At 37.7% G+C, this 20314-nt stretch overlaps 1 protein-coding gene across 1 annotated transcript; it reads left to right on the forward strand.

Annotated features, from left to right (window-relative positions):
* The first annotated feature begins 3225 nt into the window (after window positions 1-3225).
* On the forward strand, window positions 3226-20085 carry LOC139129498 (uncharacterized). The gene is made up of 10 exons (XM_070695131.1): window positions 3226-3698; window positions 4699-4985; window positions 5525-5639; window positions 11426-11509; window positions 13938-13975; window positions 14309-14350; window positions 15108-15245; window positions 16088-16208; window positions 16776-16913; window positions 17385-20085. Exons 1-8 carry the CDS (start codon window positions 3612-3614, stop codon window positions 16125-16127), a joined length of 831 nt encoding a protein of 276 aa, XP_070551232.1. The 5' UTR covers window positions 3226-3611; the 3' UTR covers window positions 16128-16208; window positions 16776-16913; window positions 17385-20085.
* The last annotated feature ends 229 nt before the right edge of the window (window positions 20086-20314 follow it).

Consider the following 20314-nt stretch of genomic DNA (forward strand, 5'->3'; position numbering starts at 1 on the left):
AAATGACGTCACTGTTCTCTCTCATTAATATGCATAAATAAACATTTGTCCGCATTTTCCGCATGAACGACGAAAATAAAACCTGCGAGTGTTAGAATGGCTATTTAGCGTCACACTTATTCGTATGAATTGATGACTGAGACTAAAAGCTGCAACAACAACCGCGCATACAACGACAAAATTTGTCCGAATTTTAGCATATTTGTCCGAAAGTCGCGCATGTGCAGCTATATATAGTAACAAACCCAAAATCGCGATCAACGCTATTAAAACAGAAGCCAAACTGTACGTTTTATCAAAATTTTCTCTGTCAACAACTTCTACTAGAGTCGCAAAAGGGTCGGGGGTTAGAACCACCGTAAAATGTGTTTACCTTTATATATAGCACTAATATCCGGGTTCGGAGATGGTAGCCGATAATTCAAGGCGATTTGTGAACTCGGGATGACGCACTCAGTGGTTTACATAGTTTTTTCTCCGACCCTAATCACTGTAGTTTCCATGACTTCAACGCTAAACAGATTGCACTTAGTTCTAATGTCTGCAGGCACCTATCAGAGATACGATTTTTAGCTGCAGCAGACTTGCCCCAAGTCCGACCTGTGAGCATATTAAGGTAGTATGCGCCTCGAAAGTGAAGGACTTAAACTTTTGTTCAAACTTTCCTCAAGGAATATTCTAACCATTCTCTTTCAAAATCAAGAATAAAAGTAGGTGGTCAACGTGGAATTTCGGAACTGGAGAAACAAATAATCTAAAATTTACCGATATGTAAAATTCAAAATGGCCGCCATCCCTGTGTTAACCCTATGGAGAAAAATAAAATTTTCGAATTTCCAAAAAAAACTACGCCGATGAAAAGTTTTCTTACACCGAGGGCATTAAAATGAGCCCCCACAAGTGGTGTAGCAGAAAAGAATTTTAAACGTTTGAGAGTCAGAATATCTGTCCCCGAGGCGCGTATTCTTCAAAACAGACTGTAAATTGAAAGCAAATTGAACCATTTATAAACCCCAACAGACTGTTGCATTGATCGTGCGGTGAACGGCATGGTCGACACTCCTGTAACTGCTGCCGACGGAGAAAAGCCAAGCGACTCACTGAGGTCCAGTCTACGCAGGGAATAGTGACTAGTAGGTGCGAATGCATACTAAGTAATTTGAAATTCGGGGATTGCAAAACGCCTGGTCTACTTTTGATCAATTTAACAACGACGGTGATGGCCTTACATGCCTTTGTACCGTGACATGAGCCAAACTCAAACCAAATGGAAACATCAAGTCTGTTGAGTGCTCTTCGTTGAGTTCTCTTCGCAAAGTTAACGACAACAACGTTGAAACAATGTTTATATATGGTAAAAGTAGTACATGGATACAATTGGGGTAGATCGTGACAGATATTCGGACTTTTAAGTTTTTACACTACTTACTCGACTGCAGCTTAACTCATTTTGAAGTTCTTGAGGTAAATACAGTCTTTTACCGTCACTTTCTATCGAAAGTCCAAACTTTGTTAACTTTTCCCATCCAGTCGAACACAGGGATCGAGGCAATTTTGAATCGTACCAAATGTCGGTATGGACTATATTAGGTAATCTGTTTCTCAAGTACGAAATTTGGCAAGGTGACCCTTGATTTTTATATTTGAGTCTGAAAGCGAATGTTTACAGTTTCGTTGGGTAAAGTTTGGACACAAGTTTAAAGTCTTCAACTTCAAGTTCCAAAATACGTTCGATATGATACTAGATGTGCCACTGTGGTTGATTCTACCCATGACGGATGAGATGCCAAGTGAACGGATAGAGTAACAGTATTATTATTCGTCACCTTTGCAAGCATTTTCCGCTCAAATAATTATAAATTTACCATAAGATGTTGAAAGCAGTAGGCCTATCCTAGGAAGAGTCGTACAGTAACCCGTGCCCTGAGCAGATGCGATGCCATGTACTGCGAGGACTTTCGTTTTTCTTTTACCTTTAGAATTGGTCCAAGTCTGCGAATAAAAACTAATTCAGTGAATGCTATCATGCAGTAGAATAATCGCGACTGCTATTTTCTGGCCTCGATGTAGGGGAGTTATCTCGCCAAGATTCCTGGAGAAAATTAGACTGCCGATCACCCTACGCATGCACCCTACGCATGCGCAATTGCAGTCATTTCAATTAATGCGATCCACCAAAAACATTATAAGAACTGAAATGGCTTTATTTTACACACGGTCCCTCCTTTTGTGGAGGGACCGTATTTTACACAATCATTGACTTGAATCAGATCTACCTTTGTGCATAAACTGACAACAACAAAAACAGACAACGAGAGAATGAACAATTATATGTGTTTCGAAGATTAGCATATAATTACTATCTATTCGTTACATAAGAGAATAAATTCCTTTGATTGACGCTTGTGTCACCAGCCTGAGGTGTTGTCAAGGTCTTTTGTCTTCAGTCTCGGTCGAAACTCCACGATGTCCACACAAGTATTTTTTATGTGTATATTCTCTAAATCTTGTAATGCAGTTTTATAGATCAAGTCCGTTGCCTTTTGACAATGCGTTGTAAGGGGGGAATTGTGTAAATAAAAGTGGTGAGTATTTCGAGGGTACACAGTACGCTTGTGGGGTGTGACGACCACCGCATACCGCATATTATCGCTGCTGTGTATCATTTAATTTGACCAAAGTAATTAAATTCTTTGTTTTGCGTCCCCACCGCGTAGGTTTTTAAGGTTTCATGAAAAACACACACAATGTATTTGAATAGGAAAGCTTTTCAGAACTAAAAATTTTGTTACAATTTTTTATTTGCTGCAATCAAATTACTTTGTGTTAATTTTCTTGTGTGTGTTTTTCAGCCGCTTAGACGCGTACTTTTTCCCATTTAGAGTGGACGCAAAACAAAGAATTTAATTACTTTGGCCTTATCAATTCTCGAAGTTCACTGGCAGTATAGATCATCATTTTATGATTTATCGAAAGCTCTTCATTGGACTCGTTTTCAACAAGATACATTCTGAAACCAAGTTTGTTTTTTCATTTCCTTAAAAAAATTGGAAACCAAAACCAAACCGCTGCAGATAAGCGGCAACTCAACAGTATAACCCCGACTTCATCACTTCGAAGGAAGGTGGCCTGCTATATGTTCATGCTCAGTCGAGTCGAGCTGGTCGGTCGCCTGCTCGTCAAAGAGGGCGCTGCAACTTATAATCACCTGCCCTGCCCTGCCGGAAGTGTGAAGTGACTCACCTCCATTCCAGAGATGTGACTTGGCTCGGTTTACGAAGCGTCGTTTACGTAGGCGATGCCGTGGTTATTTTTAGCCCAGTCACGAATTTGCTAACGTGGCATAAATGTGATTGAAAGTAATTTTCTATTTTTAGATCAGCGACAATCCACCACGCACGAATCAGGACGAAATCAAAAGGTACGATCGTGCGACAGCCGGGCGAAGGTTCTTGTGTGAAGTGAGTCTCTTTACCGTTCTACAACGCGTCAAGCGGCTAATTTAGCGCATGCAGTCAACCTAGCAAGGCGCAGAACTTGAGGAGTTTCACAAGTTTACAAGCATATATCGTTTTGTTGACACTGCAATAACTACTATATCGCAAAGGACGATGAAGTTCAAAACCGTGCGCGAAGGGTCACAGGCCCTTGTTCTAAATCACCTTGGCGAAGGGCGAATACTTGTTGGTCCACAGCGGGTAAGTGATTTTGTTTTTGTTATCTTGCAAACTGTATACCCCGGTTGGTCCCTCTACCAGTCTCGGAGAGGACGGCATGGGTCAAGAACAGAAATTCTCAACAAACAAACAACCACGCCAAGAAAGTTTATTTAATCACAGTCCCTCCACAACGGATGGTGGTTCAGTATGCGGGAATGAAGAAGCTGTCGCTTTTGATTATAGTCGCACAAATTTTGCTTTCGTGCCAACTATACTTTCTTATTCTGCTCCCAGAGCTAAAGCAATGTGGAATACCTATTATTTAACAATAGCTTGTCAGCACAGTGTCCACAACGTGCAAAATGCAAGTTGTTATTGTTTACATTAGAATTCTAGTCCGCACAGATTATTGCCGACAGTCTAGTCTGCGCATGTGTAGATCTCAACGTGTTTCGTGAAGTAGAACGAGAAACTGCAGTTGACGTTGAAAACAAAAAATAGTGAGAACAAATCATCAAATTTTACAACTATACTGTCCCTGTAAACTCTGCATCAATCACAGCAGGTCAGCAATACCTTTTCTATGGTGACAATCCACATGAAAGAAAAAAATGAATAAACAAAATGATAAATCAGAAAGTACACAAAGAGGCAACCGAACAATTTAAATACACCATATGTGTCACAGCTCTCCAAACTAAATATTCAAAACATTATCTCTAACTAATTACCATGCCATGATTTTGTATCAACATATTTCACTTCTGTGTGCAAACATTTAAATTGGCGGAGATATTATTGTATCATTGCTATTGAGGTAGCAAATCTAGCTCACAATCACTGGGTTTTTCTGGACATAAACTATCAAAATAAACACAGTGAAAAACATTGATCATTTGTTTAAACCAACTTTTTTGAAGTACAAAAACAGTTTTTTTATGACTCTCTCATTTGCCTCGCACTGTCATAGATCTGTGAATATGTATTTTGTGAGATTTTTCACATTTTCTCTCATATTTTTTATGCATTTGCCATGCAGGTTTTCCTCTTCAGGCAGTCACTGCAGGTACTGCAGAACTACACTGCAACCCCTGACCAGTATCTAAAGATCAAATGGCAGGACGGCAGGACAGAGCATCGCTCGGGACCGGTTTCCATGTTTCTGAATCCGCTTGAGCACGAACGGATCGAGATGCTGTCGGGAATCAAGCTCAACGCCAACCAGGCGCTTATTGTTTACAAGACGACAGCCGAGAAGACCGGTAGTATCGTGGAGAGGAGAATCGTTTACGGCCCAATTGTCTTCATTCCGACCGCTGATGAGTGGTAAGTTGTATTCTATTATAAGTGCTTATATGCCACAGCAGTTTGTTCATGTCTGGCTGGACATCTGACAAAATAACTGGCTATTCCAAAATTTTGGCTGACTATTTTCCCGTCTGAAAATGGCAACATACTTTAAAACACTGATCGCCGACTGTATTCCTAACTGTATATTCCAGTAAAGTTAATACAATGAATCACAATGGTGTTTAACCCTTTTAGCTCTGTAGTCAATTTTCTTTGCATTTATGCTTTGTAAAATATACCAAAGTAAAGTTTCTTGAGATTTTTGCCAAAATTTTGATAAAAAACTGTGGCCAGTAAAATGTGATGTCCATTTTTTCCAAAATTATCAGAAAAATTACAGAAAAATTCACAAAAATTGGTAAAAATGTTGCACTAAAATTTTGGCGGGAAAAAATACAGCACTCAAAGGGTTAAAGTCACATTTTAACATCTGTCAATCCTGACAAATTTGTATTGTGAATTTTATCGTCTGCATTAAATATCAAGTCATCATTTCTTTGTCTTCCTGACTGTAGGCTGCATGAGTTTAAATGGCATGGAGCTGACATGAAGACAAACAAAACTGTGATGATACCAGAATTTGCAAAGTTTACAAAACTCAGCATCATACCTCAGCACTTCTACTACAACGTAAGTTACAGCTACATTTTGTTTTTTTGGAGGCAGTACATGTCTCAAAGTGAAAGTCCTAAACTTTTTCTCAAACATTTCTTCACTGAAACTTGAAAATGTTCCCTCTCTCAAAATCGAGGATACAAATCAGGGGTCACTGTTCAAACTTTGGTACGAGAGAAGCAACCTAAAACATAACTGAGATTTGAAATTCAAAATGGCCGCCATCTTTTTTGTAAACTCTGAGTGAAAATTACAGTTTTGATCTTCCAAAAAAAAATTAAGACAGTGAAAACTTGACTTATTCTTCAAACTTCAAAATGAGCCCATACAAGTAGTGACCAAAAGAGCTTTGTAAAAATGTGAGAGTCCAATTATCAGTCGACGAGGTCACAGTCGACCTGAAAGTTGCTCCACAAACACAAATGATTCACACTTTGAATGTATATAGGTTGCAAAGTTGGCGTCCTTCCTGTTTTGCAAAAATCATAAGTTAACTACAACAAGTGAATTGTGACCTCTGGAAAGTTAGGATCGATGATATAGGTTTATATAAATTGAAAAATGTCGCACACATCTTCAGAAGGATATCCTTACACCACCAATGCTTTGTCACAAACCAATTCTCACCTACCGGTAGTAGTGATTGTGGACCTGTTTTGAAGTTAACTGGTCAAACCATTCTGAACCATGAAATCACTTCTCTTTTCGAAAAGCATGGTATAAATAGGCGCCAAAGTTCTGTTCTGCTTCTTGATTTTTGTTGACACAAAGTCAATTCATTTATCAATATTTGAATTGGCAATAATGCTGCACTGAGACTGTAAGGTATTTTTTATAGTGTTATAAAGTTCACACTACAGGAAGAAATGGCACATTTGTCAAATTTGCATAGATCTATCTGTGTATTCATAAGATAGAACGTGCCTCAGGGACAGATATTCAGACTCTCAAATTTTTACATTTCTTTTCTGATCTAGTACTTGAAGTAAGAAAATTTAAACCATCTTAGATTTTTCGATAATCAAAACCTGTATTTTCCAATGAGTTACCACAGGGATGGTGGCCTTTTTGAATTTCAAATATCGGTATATATGTCAGACAATTTCTCTCTCGTGCACAATGAGCCCTGACTTTTAATCTTGATTTGATAAGAGTGAAGATTCATTGAGGAGAGTGTGGGCCAAAGTTTCAGTCGTTAACTTTCGAGCAATGAAAGTTTGAGCGAAAGTTTAAGTCGTTCACTTTCAAGGCACCTACTACCTTAAACTAAAATAGGTGTGTCAACCCTGTGTACGTATTACGTGTACATAGGTCTGGCTGTCTACCTGCACCTAGGTAACGTAGCCAGGCACAGACTGGTGCAGTCTGCACCCAGGTATTTTGAGCCCAGGTGACACTATCAGGTGTAATGTATTGATATGTAGCTCAGCTCACTTAAAATTCAGTCATGAAAACATAACAATGCACACAATAGATGCACAGACTGTGTTGACAAGCGGAATACTTTTAGTCACTCGATATTTCAACATGCTGGAGTAGATCAAGAGTAACTGCAGCGGACTGATGGAATGAAATTACTGAAAAAAAATATCTAACATGCAGTTACACAGCAAAGCTTTAACCCTTTTTTCAAATTTGATGGCTGAGAAGCTGGGAGCATTTTTGATGGGAGAGACTAAAATCTTTTATTTTAAAAGTCAGTTTGGTTAGTGCAGCAACATATACTACTTGTCCAAAATCATATACTATGCAGGGGAAATGTACAGTGTGTGCATGCATGAATGCAATTTGTTTTAGCCCATTGAGCGGCAAAGTCAATTTTTGTCACCGTTATAAAATATGTCCCAGTCAATTTTTTTTTCCAGATTTTTACCAAGATTTTGATAAAAAACTGTAGCCAATGAAACATTATGTCCATTTGGTCCAAAATTATCAGAAAATTTACAGAAAAATTCACAAAAATTGGTAAAATGTTGCACTGAAATTTTGGCGGGAAAAATTACAGCACTCAAAGGGTTATCATTGTGCATGTAACATAATACAGTGTTCCCTGTTAATAGTGTAATGTCATTCCTTTTGAAGCTGTAGTATGCTATTGATAGATGTCCAAAATTTGGTCAGCTTTGTAGTAGTCTTGCGACGAGGGGTTTTTTTTCATGATTGTGTCAACAGAAATCTATTAGATGACATTTATCAGATAAATATTTAGCTAGAAATGTTGAAAGTCAAGCACTTCCTCTCTCGACATTGTCAACAAATGAAACCAATTATACTGTATTCATTCAGTCTCAGCATATTGAAAGAGGAATTCTCTGATGAAATATTTATTGCTGTTTACTTACTCTCAAGGCCTTCGATATTTCAATTTAATTAAGTGATTGTAAAATTTGGAGTTAATTTGTCAAAAGATACAGCCAATGAATAAAGAGAGCCAGGGTATGAATTGTAGACTTATGTATGAGTGAATGATATAAAGTATAACAGATCAGCAGTGACTGGGTCTCTCTCTCTCTCTCTCTCTCTCTCTCTCTCTCTCTCTCTTATATTTGTCTTATTCTGTTGCATAGCTAGATCTATCTACCGGGGTATCTATATATTTATCAATCTTTTTACATGTATAATATCATTACTTTGTACTCAAAGTAATTTGTGATGTTTATATATATATATATATATATATATATATATATGTATATATTATATACCGCATGTTTATGTTGTGTAGTGTATATTGGTGTGAAAATGAACAATTTATTAACTCTGTGTTTTGTCATCTTTCTAATCATTGGTATAAAATTTGACAGCAGTTTGATCCCAGAGATGTGGTTGACTGGAAATTCATTGATAAAAATATGTGAGAAATGCAATGTAAATTTCACAAGGGGAATTGAATTGTTTTAAACTCCTTAAGTAAATTAAAAAAAGAGGCACCTCACCTGTTGAAAATCCTGCTGTTAAGGTTCCTTTTATCACCAGAGGTTGGTTGAGTCAGATCTGAGGAAGTTATACCGGGGGTTACAGCAGCTCAAAGTAAGCCAGCTGCATGTATGGACGAGTCTGTGGTTATTCTGATGGTTGTGTTACTTAATAACATCTTGGATACAGATGCTTTCTGTTTTTGTGTGAGCAAAACAAATACCGGGAGTCATGTGACTCGGTCAGTGATGTATGCGTGGTTCAATGTCTATTAACTCATTGAGTTCAATTACATCAACCTGGTTATTTTTTGTCGAGTCATTGTGATGTCCTCTTTTAATGGGAGCTGTGCGCAATCACCTGTTTGGTTGGACAACATTCTTTGTACATTATTCATCATTCAAGGCTCGCATTTAAATGTTTTGATCTAAAATAAGCTTGTGAATCGTCTAAAATTTTGCAAAATTTTGGAATTTTCGCCGTGAATTTGAAGTGAATCGACCGCAATACAGAAGCCTGAACTCAGTTACATGTAGCAAGTGTATTATTATGGTGGTACATGTATTACCAGCTCACTATTTTAGACACGCATGCAATATTAGGAACCAGGCTAGAAAACAACTTTAAAGTTGGATTATTCCGAGCCACGGTGTTGAATATATTTATTACAAGAAAGAGTTTCTCCAGAAATTGTGAAATTTAACTAAATTTTTGTCTGATTTTACCCATTTTGCATTAAAGATTCCACTATGAATTTTCCTAAAAGGAAGAAAAAAGACTGTCTGCAATTCTAGAAATTGTCAACATTAATTCTCCTAAAGACTTACAAGTTCAAAATTTTAATTGAAAGGTATGGCAAATACTTCATGAACTGGCTATCTGGATCTTCTACAAATTCAATTGATCGGGTTTACAACCCCCTTCACCACAATGGTTTGGCCCAAGCCTATTGTTATCAATGGCGATTGTGGAGCTGTTAACAGGAAATTAGGGGTGAACAGGTTAAATTTATTTTGAACATGTATAAAATAAATTTAGCCTGTTCAAATAATTTTTTTTTCAAAAGCACATCCGGCAGTTAAACTTGACTTTGCCATAAAATCCAACGCCCAGATGTGTTCATGGGAAGTTGTTCAGAGAGTCCAATAGACGTCATTTATTATGCGGCTCATAATCGGCTAGAGGTGTTTTGATATTGATCCAAAAATACCCAGCCTTATTGTCAATCAGCAAAGGCTTGGCTGTCTGTGCATGTTTTGTTCGAAGGAGCGAAATTTGTAAAGTCAAATCAGTGGCAGGATATATCGAATTTCCCAACCTGCCAAACCGTGGCGTTTGTTTGCACTGTGCAGTTGCTATGGCAACTTCTATTTGGTGTGCAAACATTCTCTTATGCAAATCAGGTTTCAATGGCAGTACAATACAGCTTGGTTGCGTAACAGCGCATTCTTAGGAAAGTGTCGTAATGCAATCAAATTAAACATTACACATTGACGTGGCAGCGGCTTGAAACAGCAGAGCACACCTACAAATTCAAATCAATTTGCAATTTTGCTTTAAGGTACCCAAGATTTATTTAATTTCAATGGCATCATGGATGCAGATGTTGGTATTTTACTTGTGAACATAACGTAGCAAGTATCTCTCTTTCATTTTTTTTTGTAGTTTAGTCAAATTAAACAGATTTTGATATTTTTTAGAGAAAATGTGAATTTTTCTCTGGTGATTAGAGGTTTGAATGAAAGATAATAATTTTAGCAAAATAATAGAACTTTCATGGACGTATTTATTACCTAAATTTTTGTGTAAGTTCTATCTAAAAGAAATTGCCATAAAATTATTTCTCTTGGGCTTCTTGTCAAGCTGCCCTGTTAAACTCTGCTGTGCACTTGTTAAAGGGCTTTGACCCCACTTGATTGAGAATGACACCTCATGAGAGAGGGGCCTCTGTTGTTCAGACTGCATGACAAAAGCTCTTTGTGTTCTTAAGTACCTTATCTTGTGAAGGGTGACATGGTGCATTGTTAATAAACGATTAAATTTTTGGCACAAAAATGCAATCGACCGTTGCGCCCCCACAGGCAGATTACAGAGAGCATGCCTGTAGTGAAACAGGCCCTTATCAGTCCCGGGTACTCACATGAATTTCTGACAACAAAATGTAAATCCTTCCCAGAAGCCTTAACACTGCCCTCAACATGCTAACAAGATTTGTATTATCCAAACTACTTGTTAATATTCAAAAGACATTTTCTCTGAGAAAAGAAAGAAAATAGTTGTCAAGGATCAGCATGTTTCTCTCATCAAATTCATTGCCTTTGCAATGTCACCTTGAGTTGACAGTGCTGTGACTTTGACCTGAGTTCATGGTAATGATTTGAGATAAGATCTCTTGAAAAAAATTATGAAGGTTAAAAAATAAGATGTACATTTTTTCCCATGAAGTTCGGTATATAAATTCAAAGACTATGAAACTAAATATATTTTAAAAGAACAATTTCGTGTTTGTGTTCTAGATTTGTATCGTTCATACAATTTAATGGGATCCATCTTCATAAAGCCTTTGACCCCCCCTCCCCAGTCTTTGGTTCATGCCTATGGCTTTCTACAGGACAGGTGAACCCACCTAGAGTAAAACAGGGGTGAAAAGGTCAGAAATGCTCAAATAGAGCATCGGAAATGTATCTTGTTGTTTCGCGTGAAGTAGACTGTTTGCTTGTTTATGAATTTACCAAAATTATGACAAGTGACCCTAAATGTCTTTGAAAAACAAAAATATTTTGTTGTTAAATTCAGAGGTGTATTTGATAATGCACATAAAGTTTAAAACCGCTTGAACCTGCAGTGATATTAGACCCTTCACTTCTCATATTTTTTGTTCGCAGGTGAGGGAAGTTCGTACTTGTGACGATACGCAGATTGTTGTGAAGCTGATGATATTCTATGAGCTGACTGACATAGAAAAAATGGTGAGTTGATATTTTTGTCTCATTTATTCATCTACATATTGAAGTATTTATTCATTTATTTATTTTTGTGATCAGTCATTCATTCATTCACCCATTGCTTTATACTGATCATTGAATTTTATGCGTCATTGAACTGGAACAGAATGCATTTACAAGATGAGGATCTGTTGTTCTCACATTCCTGTCCGCTGGGAGTGCGGAATCGACGGTGTGGGAAAAATCGATCTCCCACTCTCAGAAATCGTCCCACACTCTGCAGTAAATTTTACTCGAGCTCTGATTGGGTGATAAACAGCCTGTTTCGTTCCGCGCGCAAAATGTTATCCAATGGCATGACGAGTAACACACAGGCCAGAACTACAAAGTAAGCAGGTCAAAGTACAGTGGCAGACGACAGAGTTGTCACGATTTTAAATGAATGTTGTACATGCCCAATGTGAATTTAACGCATTTTGTGGTCATGTGAGAATTATTAATCCCAAGTATTAGGGAGAAACAGTGAGAAGTAAAGTGCCTTGCTCATGGGCACAACACATATCACATGCCATGCTCAGCGCACTCAAAACTCTTCATCCATGGATGGTGAGTTTTGGTATAGCAAGGTCTCAAACTCATCATCCGTGGATACTGAGTCCAATATCCTGAACTGAAAATGATGCATCCCCATTTAAGGTAGAATGCGCCTTGGATATTGGGATAGATATTCAGACTCTCAAAATTATTCAAATACTTTTCTGATCCCTCGCTTACAGGGACAAAGTCGGCCATTTTTCATGAATTTTATTTGATACAAGACACTACTGATATTGTTTGACATGTGGAAAGATACTGAATGAATGGGTGACCATGCATATACGTTTGTATTCGACCCCGGTTTTAGACACGATATATGAAACCATCGTGAAAATGAATTAATGGTCATGCCTTTAATTCATTTTCGTGATGGTTTCATGTATTGTGTCTAAAACCAGGGTTGAATATATGCATGGTCACCCATTCATTCAGTATCTTTCAACATGTCAAACAATATCAGTAGTATCTCGTATCAAACAAAATTCAAGAAAAATGGCCGACTTTGTCCTTTTAAGGTAACTCATTTTAAAGATCTTTGAGTTAGAAAAATATTCACCGTGTGAGTATTTTGAAAATGAAATATTTTAATGTTCACCATAGAGTAAACACAGACGTGGCAGTCAAATAGCTGTAAATGTTAGGTGAATTGTATCTGTAGTACCAAACATTCCACGGTGACCTCTGATTTTTAGTCTCGATTTGATCAGAGAATGCTTAAAAGGTTCATTGAGGAAAGTTTAAGCCAAAGTTTTAAGTCTTTCTCTTTCATGGCATATGAACTACCGTAAAGAGAGTATATTTCTAACTTTGGCTAAAATTTTCATTACTTTTTCGCTTGTTCTTCACACTCAAGTCTGTTGAAATAATAGGTATTAACCTCCCAAACATGGCATTATTTTGTGCAATATGCAATGTTATTTTGAAAATATGAATTCTAGTCCAGGCTGGAATTTGGTTTGCAGCAAAAAATTGAAGGGCTTATATGCAGCATCATCGAAGCTGTCATCCAATTGCTTGGCAGCATCTTACCGTTAGCATTGAATTATACAAGTAGACTCCACAAGTTGCTGTGAATAGTGACAATCGACCAATCAGATATAACCTTCCGAGCTTGCTGCAGCAGAGATTGAACGTTACACACATACTGGCTTTGTTGACAAGTTTAGTACTAGACATTTCAACATTCCGGCTCAAGGTCAGAAAGGTCAAAAGGTCATGACCTTTCAAAAGATTCTGAATCAGACAAATAACAACGCGAGGGCAGTTGTCTGTATCAGGTGTGTCATATTGCTAAATTAGAATGCGATTATATGGGGTCATTTCTCAAAAACATGTACTTCTCAATTATTTGTCCTCATGTAAACTCTTTCATCACTAATTCATCATTCAGTGTTTTCCAACTCTCTGCAACTCAAGAATGTTAATCAGCTGTCACAAAAATGCATGTTTGTGCAGGATTTTCCAAACTTACTAACTACTCAGCTGACCTTGTCAAAAGAATAATTACTCTGTCACTCTCCCAGTTCCATTTTACACCCAGCAAGTTACAAATCAGCTCCTTTGTATCTTGAGAGATAGCTGTGACCCCCATAATGCTACCAGGGTCAGGACAGCAGGGTTGAAATATTTTGGAATTCTACATAGCAGGCTTACTCCAGAATAAAAGGACATACTATCCCCACTACAGTGTTTTATTGACAACATACACTGAAACAAGTCACATTAAAGTGATACGAATACTTGCACTGGAATTACACATGTATTTCTATGTACATTCATTTCATGATTTTGTTTGACTGTGTTTCATTACATGGTTCACCAATTGACTTTGCTCTCCATTTCTCATTAATTACAGCTTGAGTTGACCCATGACCCTATTGCAGATTTCATCAAGTAAGTATCTGTATGTTTAACTTTGTGTTCATATTTAACATAACACCTGTCAAAGTGATATAGCATGTTCACAGATTTCATCGACTATTCTCTCTCACTCTTGATAACGGGATTCATGAACCCCCTCCCCCGCCCTGGCTGCCTATCCATCACAGTTTGCCTGCAAAACATCTATTTGTATGGTGATCAGGTTAAAAGTTAGGCACCTCATGATAAAAACATGAATAATTTTAGTGAAAGTACTGAAAAAGTGCACCTCACAATTTTTCCTAAACATTCTTAAAGGCAAGAGAAATGTGTTCTGACAGTTCATATTCTTCCTATTTTTTACAGTGCTGTCTGTGCTGACGTTGTTTCCTTTGCTACAAAATTGAGGTAAGTAAGACCTGTCAGTTCATTAAACTTGATCCATGGGTGTGCATTTTTCATCAGAAATTAGAGGGCGCCCTCTGTGGCAACTCTTGCATGTGTGGACGCAAGTATGGACCCTGCAGGACTCTCTGGATCTAAGCTCTGTTTGTCTTGGTTAGAGGTGACTGTTTTAGAGTAGAGGAGTATACAAAGGGTCCGTACCGGTGTGCTTCAGGAAAATCCTTGAGTGTTACGGCCTCCTGGAAAGTCCTTGAAAAGTATTTGAAAATGAAATGAGTCTTGGAAAATTGAAGATCCGCACACAACTTCCAAAAATGACATGATAACCGGTAGTCATGATATCATAAAAATTATAGGTGAAATGGTGTATGGACTTGATATGTAGTCTTCTGATTGGCTGTTTTGTCATTTATTGATCAAGGAGAAAACAGGGAGGATATATTATCAATGTGTTCATTTCTCATTCATGTTTTGCATTCTTTTTCATGTTATTTATTGATATAACTCCTGTTATTTAATTAACGAAAAACACCTGTTTTCCGCTGATATGAAATAATGTCTGCATCTATATCGTCACATCATCAAGTGATTGTTTTGTTTGGAAGCTGCTTCTAAAGAAACATATCATTCAAGCACTCACACTGCCATCGAACTATTCAAATAATGTTTGAACCAGCGTGAACAGTTTTTATCATCATTTGCAATATGGCCGCCTCCATTCTTCACCCACAATGCCTCTTTCCACTTCCTGTCCCACCAGCTATGAGGAGTTTCAGCAGCAGGCCAGCAAGCTGAACTCTCAGAACACGTACCCACAGCTGATGCAGCGTGCCAAGCGTATAGGATACAACATCAGCAAAGTGGTCTACAGGGCTACCATGCAGGGGATCACCTGCAGGTGAGTAATTCACAGATTTTGGAGAGAAAAAAAGATTTTGGAAAAAAAATATGTGAATACCTATCTTTTCCTGTAGCTGGGCATTGGCAAAAAGTGATCCAGTATTCTCTCATTTTGTCCCGATATCTTTACATCGAAATTTGTCTCCTCCATGAAAGGTGATACACCTGTGAATACTGCCCTCTACCTCTGCTAGCTACCTATCAATGACACTGCAATTTCATAGCCTATCTGAAAGAATTTTGAACGACCTGCTATCCCAATGCAAAAATCAGTACAGATCAAGTACGTCAGCTAATAATGATAGAACTTTTGAGTGATGTTGACTCTTTAGAAGTGTCCATTAGTGTTTGATTGCACATAGCAGAATTCCTGGGTGAGTGGGGTCTGTCATTTACAAACATACCAGTCCCTCCGTCTGAGTCCTGCAGTGTTTCATCTAGACAGGGGCAGGGGGATTCCCCTCTGTTGACATGTTAGCACCTCCTAGTAATTTGTCAATGGGGACCAGCCCCTATGAAATAGTGCCAGTCACACCGTAGAGATACAAGTAGAACACATGAACTGGTGAAATCCCCGTGAATTTTTGGTAAAGGGGAAAATCCCACCCCCAGTTGATGCCATTCTTATGAAAACACTGGTCCTGCATATTTTATTTCACTACTCTCCTGCAAATCTTTGAAAGTAGCATATATTGAAGGACACTCAACAAGGAGAAATCTACAAGTAACATAAATCATAAATGCGATTACTATTTACGCAAGGTAAGGTCACATGTGTAAGTAATTCTATTAAGTCAATCAGATATCAGATATCATTTTTTTTTTCTCTGTGAATTTCAGTCTATGCAAGATGATGCCATCAAGAGTCGAACTGAGCTGAGGCTGAACACAGAGGTCCAGGGGATGCAACAGAAAATAGCCGACTATAAACTGAAAAAGGAACAAGCACGTTCCAATGAACGTAAGGAGAATTTTCATTCCACATCTTTGCATAGATTTTCTGCTCAGTCGCCCTGCCTGTTCAATACAGTTTTAGCAGTTCATGGTAGACAGAAATAGCGCTGTTTGCAAATGACATCATTTTTCTTTCATTAATATGCAAAATTAAGTATTTGTCTGCATTTTCTGCAAGAACCATGAAAATAAAACCCTCTAGTGTTACAATGGATACTAAAAGTCACACTTATTTATGGCTCAGCCTACAAGCTGCAACAACAGCCTCGCATGCAACAATAAAATTTGTGCTAATTTCAAGCAGCGTTGTCCAATGTCGCGCGCATGCTACTATATTTAGTAACAAACCTGCAACTGCGAACAGCACCATTCATGAACTCACATGAGACGTTACACCTTGACCCCGCGATAGCTCAGATTCTTTAGTCTCAATTGTCATTTTTGATACCCTTTTCCAAAATCCCTGATAATATAATTCTGCATCTTGAATAGATTTCACTTTAGTTTCATTGTCACTCTATACTATCAGTGGTTGTCTGCTCTTGACTTTTTTCCCTCCTCCATTGTTTTGCAGAGAAGGAAAGAGAAACACGCATCCATGAACACAAACAGAAACTTGACCTGATGAAGAAAGAGTGCGAACTCCAACTGAGTGAGATGAGACACGTGGAGAAACTCAAAGTGGAGGAAATGCAGAAGAAAGTCACCCTGGGTAAGTCTTTTGTCGTCTGTTTGCCTTTTGCTGCAAAATCCTATAAGCTTTTAAAGTAAAATTCTTGTACGTCATGATTTCATCGCTTTTGTCAAATAGAGACAATGTTTCTGCTAGTGCAGCTGAAATTGTCACTGAACCGTAAAACAAAATTTGTATGCCTGTCGGTTCTGGAGACAGCCTCTTGTCAGACAGTAGTTTACAAATTTGATAAGAATAGCGTACTGTCGGGATGCAGTAGGGAAGGGGTAGGGTTAACAGGAGTGGTGAAAGGGAGGATGGGTAGAGACAATAGGGAAGGGGTAAGTACTCTTTAAAATGGTAACAATGATTTCAATCATAAAAATGCTGTATTGATTTTATATCGTAATTGTATTTTACCATTGCAATTTAGGAAGCTAATTGATGTCATTGTCGTTAAGATTAATTACAGATTCTAACGACAGACCACAATGATGTGTTGCATTTCAGAGAACACGGCAGAACAGAATGCCCACTCAGCAGAATTCCTGAAGAGACTGAAGGACCTCGGCGTGGACATGACAAAATACCTCGTCAACCAGAATGGTACCGCCATCGACCAGGAAGTGCAAGTGGTCAAAAGGGTATCTGCCGTTCACAGGCAGTAGAAAACCATTGATGAAATCCATAACCATGTTTTGATGAAATCAAATGAAGAGATGCCTTTTAATAGCTATCCTCTTTTTAATGGCCAGTAGTTGTAACTCATGATGATTTGTCGCCATTTTTCTTCTCAATATCAACTGTAGTTTCTTCTTTTACTCCCAAATCATGTTGAGATACACAGTATTCAGCATGTCAATCAGCTCTGTACGTGTGTGAACTGCATCATTTTTGTTGAAAAATTCATTCTAATGCTACTAGAGTTCACATGTAACAATAACAGCACTACAGTCCCTGTGTTTGAGTGCTAAATAGTTAGGTGTTTACAAGTAACATGCTTCTTGGAGTAGAACAAGAATTTGCGTTTGACATGGAAAACAAAACTGGGGGAAAAAAATCATTAAAGTTACTGCAAGTGGTATTTTAATTAGGAGGCATCTCGCGACGGGTCTTTGTACATGCGGTATGGTGAGTAACCAGAACACATTTGGTTTGCTCAGGTACAATCCTGTTTACCAATGAGATCATTGTTGCCTGTAAGGTTGAAAGCAAAACAGCAATAATCATGTCCACATTTGACAAAAACCCTCATGCAGTTGTTAACATTTCATTCGTGACCGTGAAGCTATTGGTGCCAAGTTTGCATGTTCAAGATGATACGACAATAGCCGAAATTTGTTTCAGGTGAAGTGTACAAAGACAGAAAGTGATAAAGTGATGAAGAAACTGAGATCATGAAAAAAAATTATCAAAACGTGCAAGACATGTTTTTTGTGCCAGTAATTTTGCCAGATAAATCAATCACGCTCGGAGACACGATTGCTGTGTTTGTCAACCATTACTATAATACGATGTATTTGAACATTAAATCATCGCTGCGATTGGCCAAGTGCACTGATGATCATGCAAAGTAAATGACTTAGAGGGCGCTCTTCTGTGATATTGGTTGTGATTGGCCAATTTTCATGCAGATTAAGCAAAGCAAATGTGTCTGCGCTCATTTATAAATTTATGTAGAGGGCGCTTTTTCAGATACCCAGGGCATTATTATGCAAGCTTACACTTTTTGAAAAACAACCACAAAACTGAAAACGACATCAGGCACATAAATGTACTCAACAAAAATGAATACACAAACACGCATAATTTATCAAATAAACTGTCCATTGAAACCCAGGGGACTGATATCTTTCACATCTACAGGAAATGAATACTTTGTGAAGCGTGATTCTGCTATCGTTTCAATGTTCATGCATTTTGTTTAGAAAACACATGTGATGTTCCATGTTTTGTTTAGAAAAGCATACGATTATTGTTTTGACATTCATTTACCGTAGAAGAGTATATGTGTAAATTGGTTTGATAGAGTCCCTGTGGATCTATATATATTGAACAATGTGGAGTTACATGAATATTATTTGTCATTCGCTGTGAGTTACTCTCATTAGATTTGATCCATAGAATTAGCATTCTTAAGCAATACCAAATACTTTGTGTAGATGTATGTAATTGTTATTTGCAAAATTCACACTAATGAGTTTAAGTCTTTCTCAGTCTGCCCTTGTTGTAAAAAGAAAAGTAAGTAAATACAGCACCTGGGCCGACCTAATTCGTATCAGGTCTGAGGATGGGTTTAGTGTCAACACAAGCTGTAGACCTGGCTCAATTGTGTGTGAACAGCTAATGTCAGGTCAGGGCACAGTTGATGTCCTGAATGTTTGCCCATAGTGAGATCAACGAGTGTCTCGGAGGCGGGAAATTCAAATGCAGTGTGAATGCAGACCAACATTTTTCTTATGTCGTCACAATCTCGGACCAGAAGTAGCCCTGGTTATGAGTCTGAAGCTGACTATTGAGTCATATTTTAAGCATAAATGTAAATGAGTATTACCAAATATGGGCACACAAGGAAACATTTCATCAAATGTTTTTTGCACGGCAATTAAAAAGCAGTAAAAAAAGTAATGGTCTTAGTCTGGTATTTTACAAGATAGCATCATGTATTTATAAATTTTATGAAAAGGTGTGTATATGTATTTTATACTCGGAGTTTTGTTGACATGTGTATATGTATTTTATAGATATATTTTTATTGGCAATCTGTGTGATGTATATTTTATAGATAGATTTTTGTTGGTTTTTTACAAAATGTATGCATGTTCTCATTTGTAGTATATTTAAAAATTTGCAAGATGTTGTTGCAACAAGCTTTTTTTTATCTAAAACTTCTTTAACTTCTTTAGAGTTTCTGAGTTTCATGTTTTTGTCAAACCATGTGGAGTGCTTTGGTGACTTGTGTCTCAGGTTTAATTCATAAATGCATGGAAAAGAAATATGTAAAAAGGATAATGTATATTTGTGTGTGTGTGGCAGGTCAGTGTTTTACGGTCATCATGGAGGCTTCAAAAGTGTGCCATTTACAGTCAAGCTTGATGTAGTTATCTATAATTATGATTCTTGTGTCATCACATTTCTTCATTTGCATAAAATTGTGTAACAAAGGACAGTGTGTAATGGTACAATAAAGACATCGTTTGGCCACAGTGAAGCAGTTCATGAAACCAAAAAGTCTTTGAGTGAGTGGATGTATGACTATCAAAGTGCCCATGTGTATATGACAATGTACTGCATCTCGGAAGGCTGAATCTGGTTGGTTGGTTGTCATTATTTAAAGCAACTTAAGGAGTCTGAAACTAGGACTAATTCTCTACCTGAATTGGTTGTCTGGAAATATGCAATAAGAACTATCAGCCAACCAATTGGCCAAAAGCTTCCAA

Source organism: Ptychodera flava, chromosome 3 (genome assembly GCF_041260155.1).
Source record: "Ptychodera flava strain L36383 chromosome 3, AS_Pfla_20210202, whole genome shotgun sequence".
Lineage (NCBI taxonomy): Eukaryota > Metazoa > Hemichordata > Enteropneusta > Ptychoderidae > Ptychodera > Ptychodera flava.

Bases quoted from the DNA above. Each gene is read 5' to 3' on its own strand.
- LOC139129498 (XM_070695131.1), top strand. From the start codon at position 3,612: ATGAAGTTCAAAACCGTGCGCGAAGGGTCACAGGCCCTTGTTCTAAAT. The intron at 14,351-15,107 runs GTAAGTAAGACC...CTGTCCCACCAG, and splicing joins TCCTTTGCTACAAAATTGAG to CTATGAGGAGTTTCAGCAGC. The intron at 15,246-16,087 runs GTGAGTAATTCA...TGTGAATTTCAG, and splicing joins ATGCAGGGGATCACCTGCAG to TCTATGCAAGATGATGCCAT.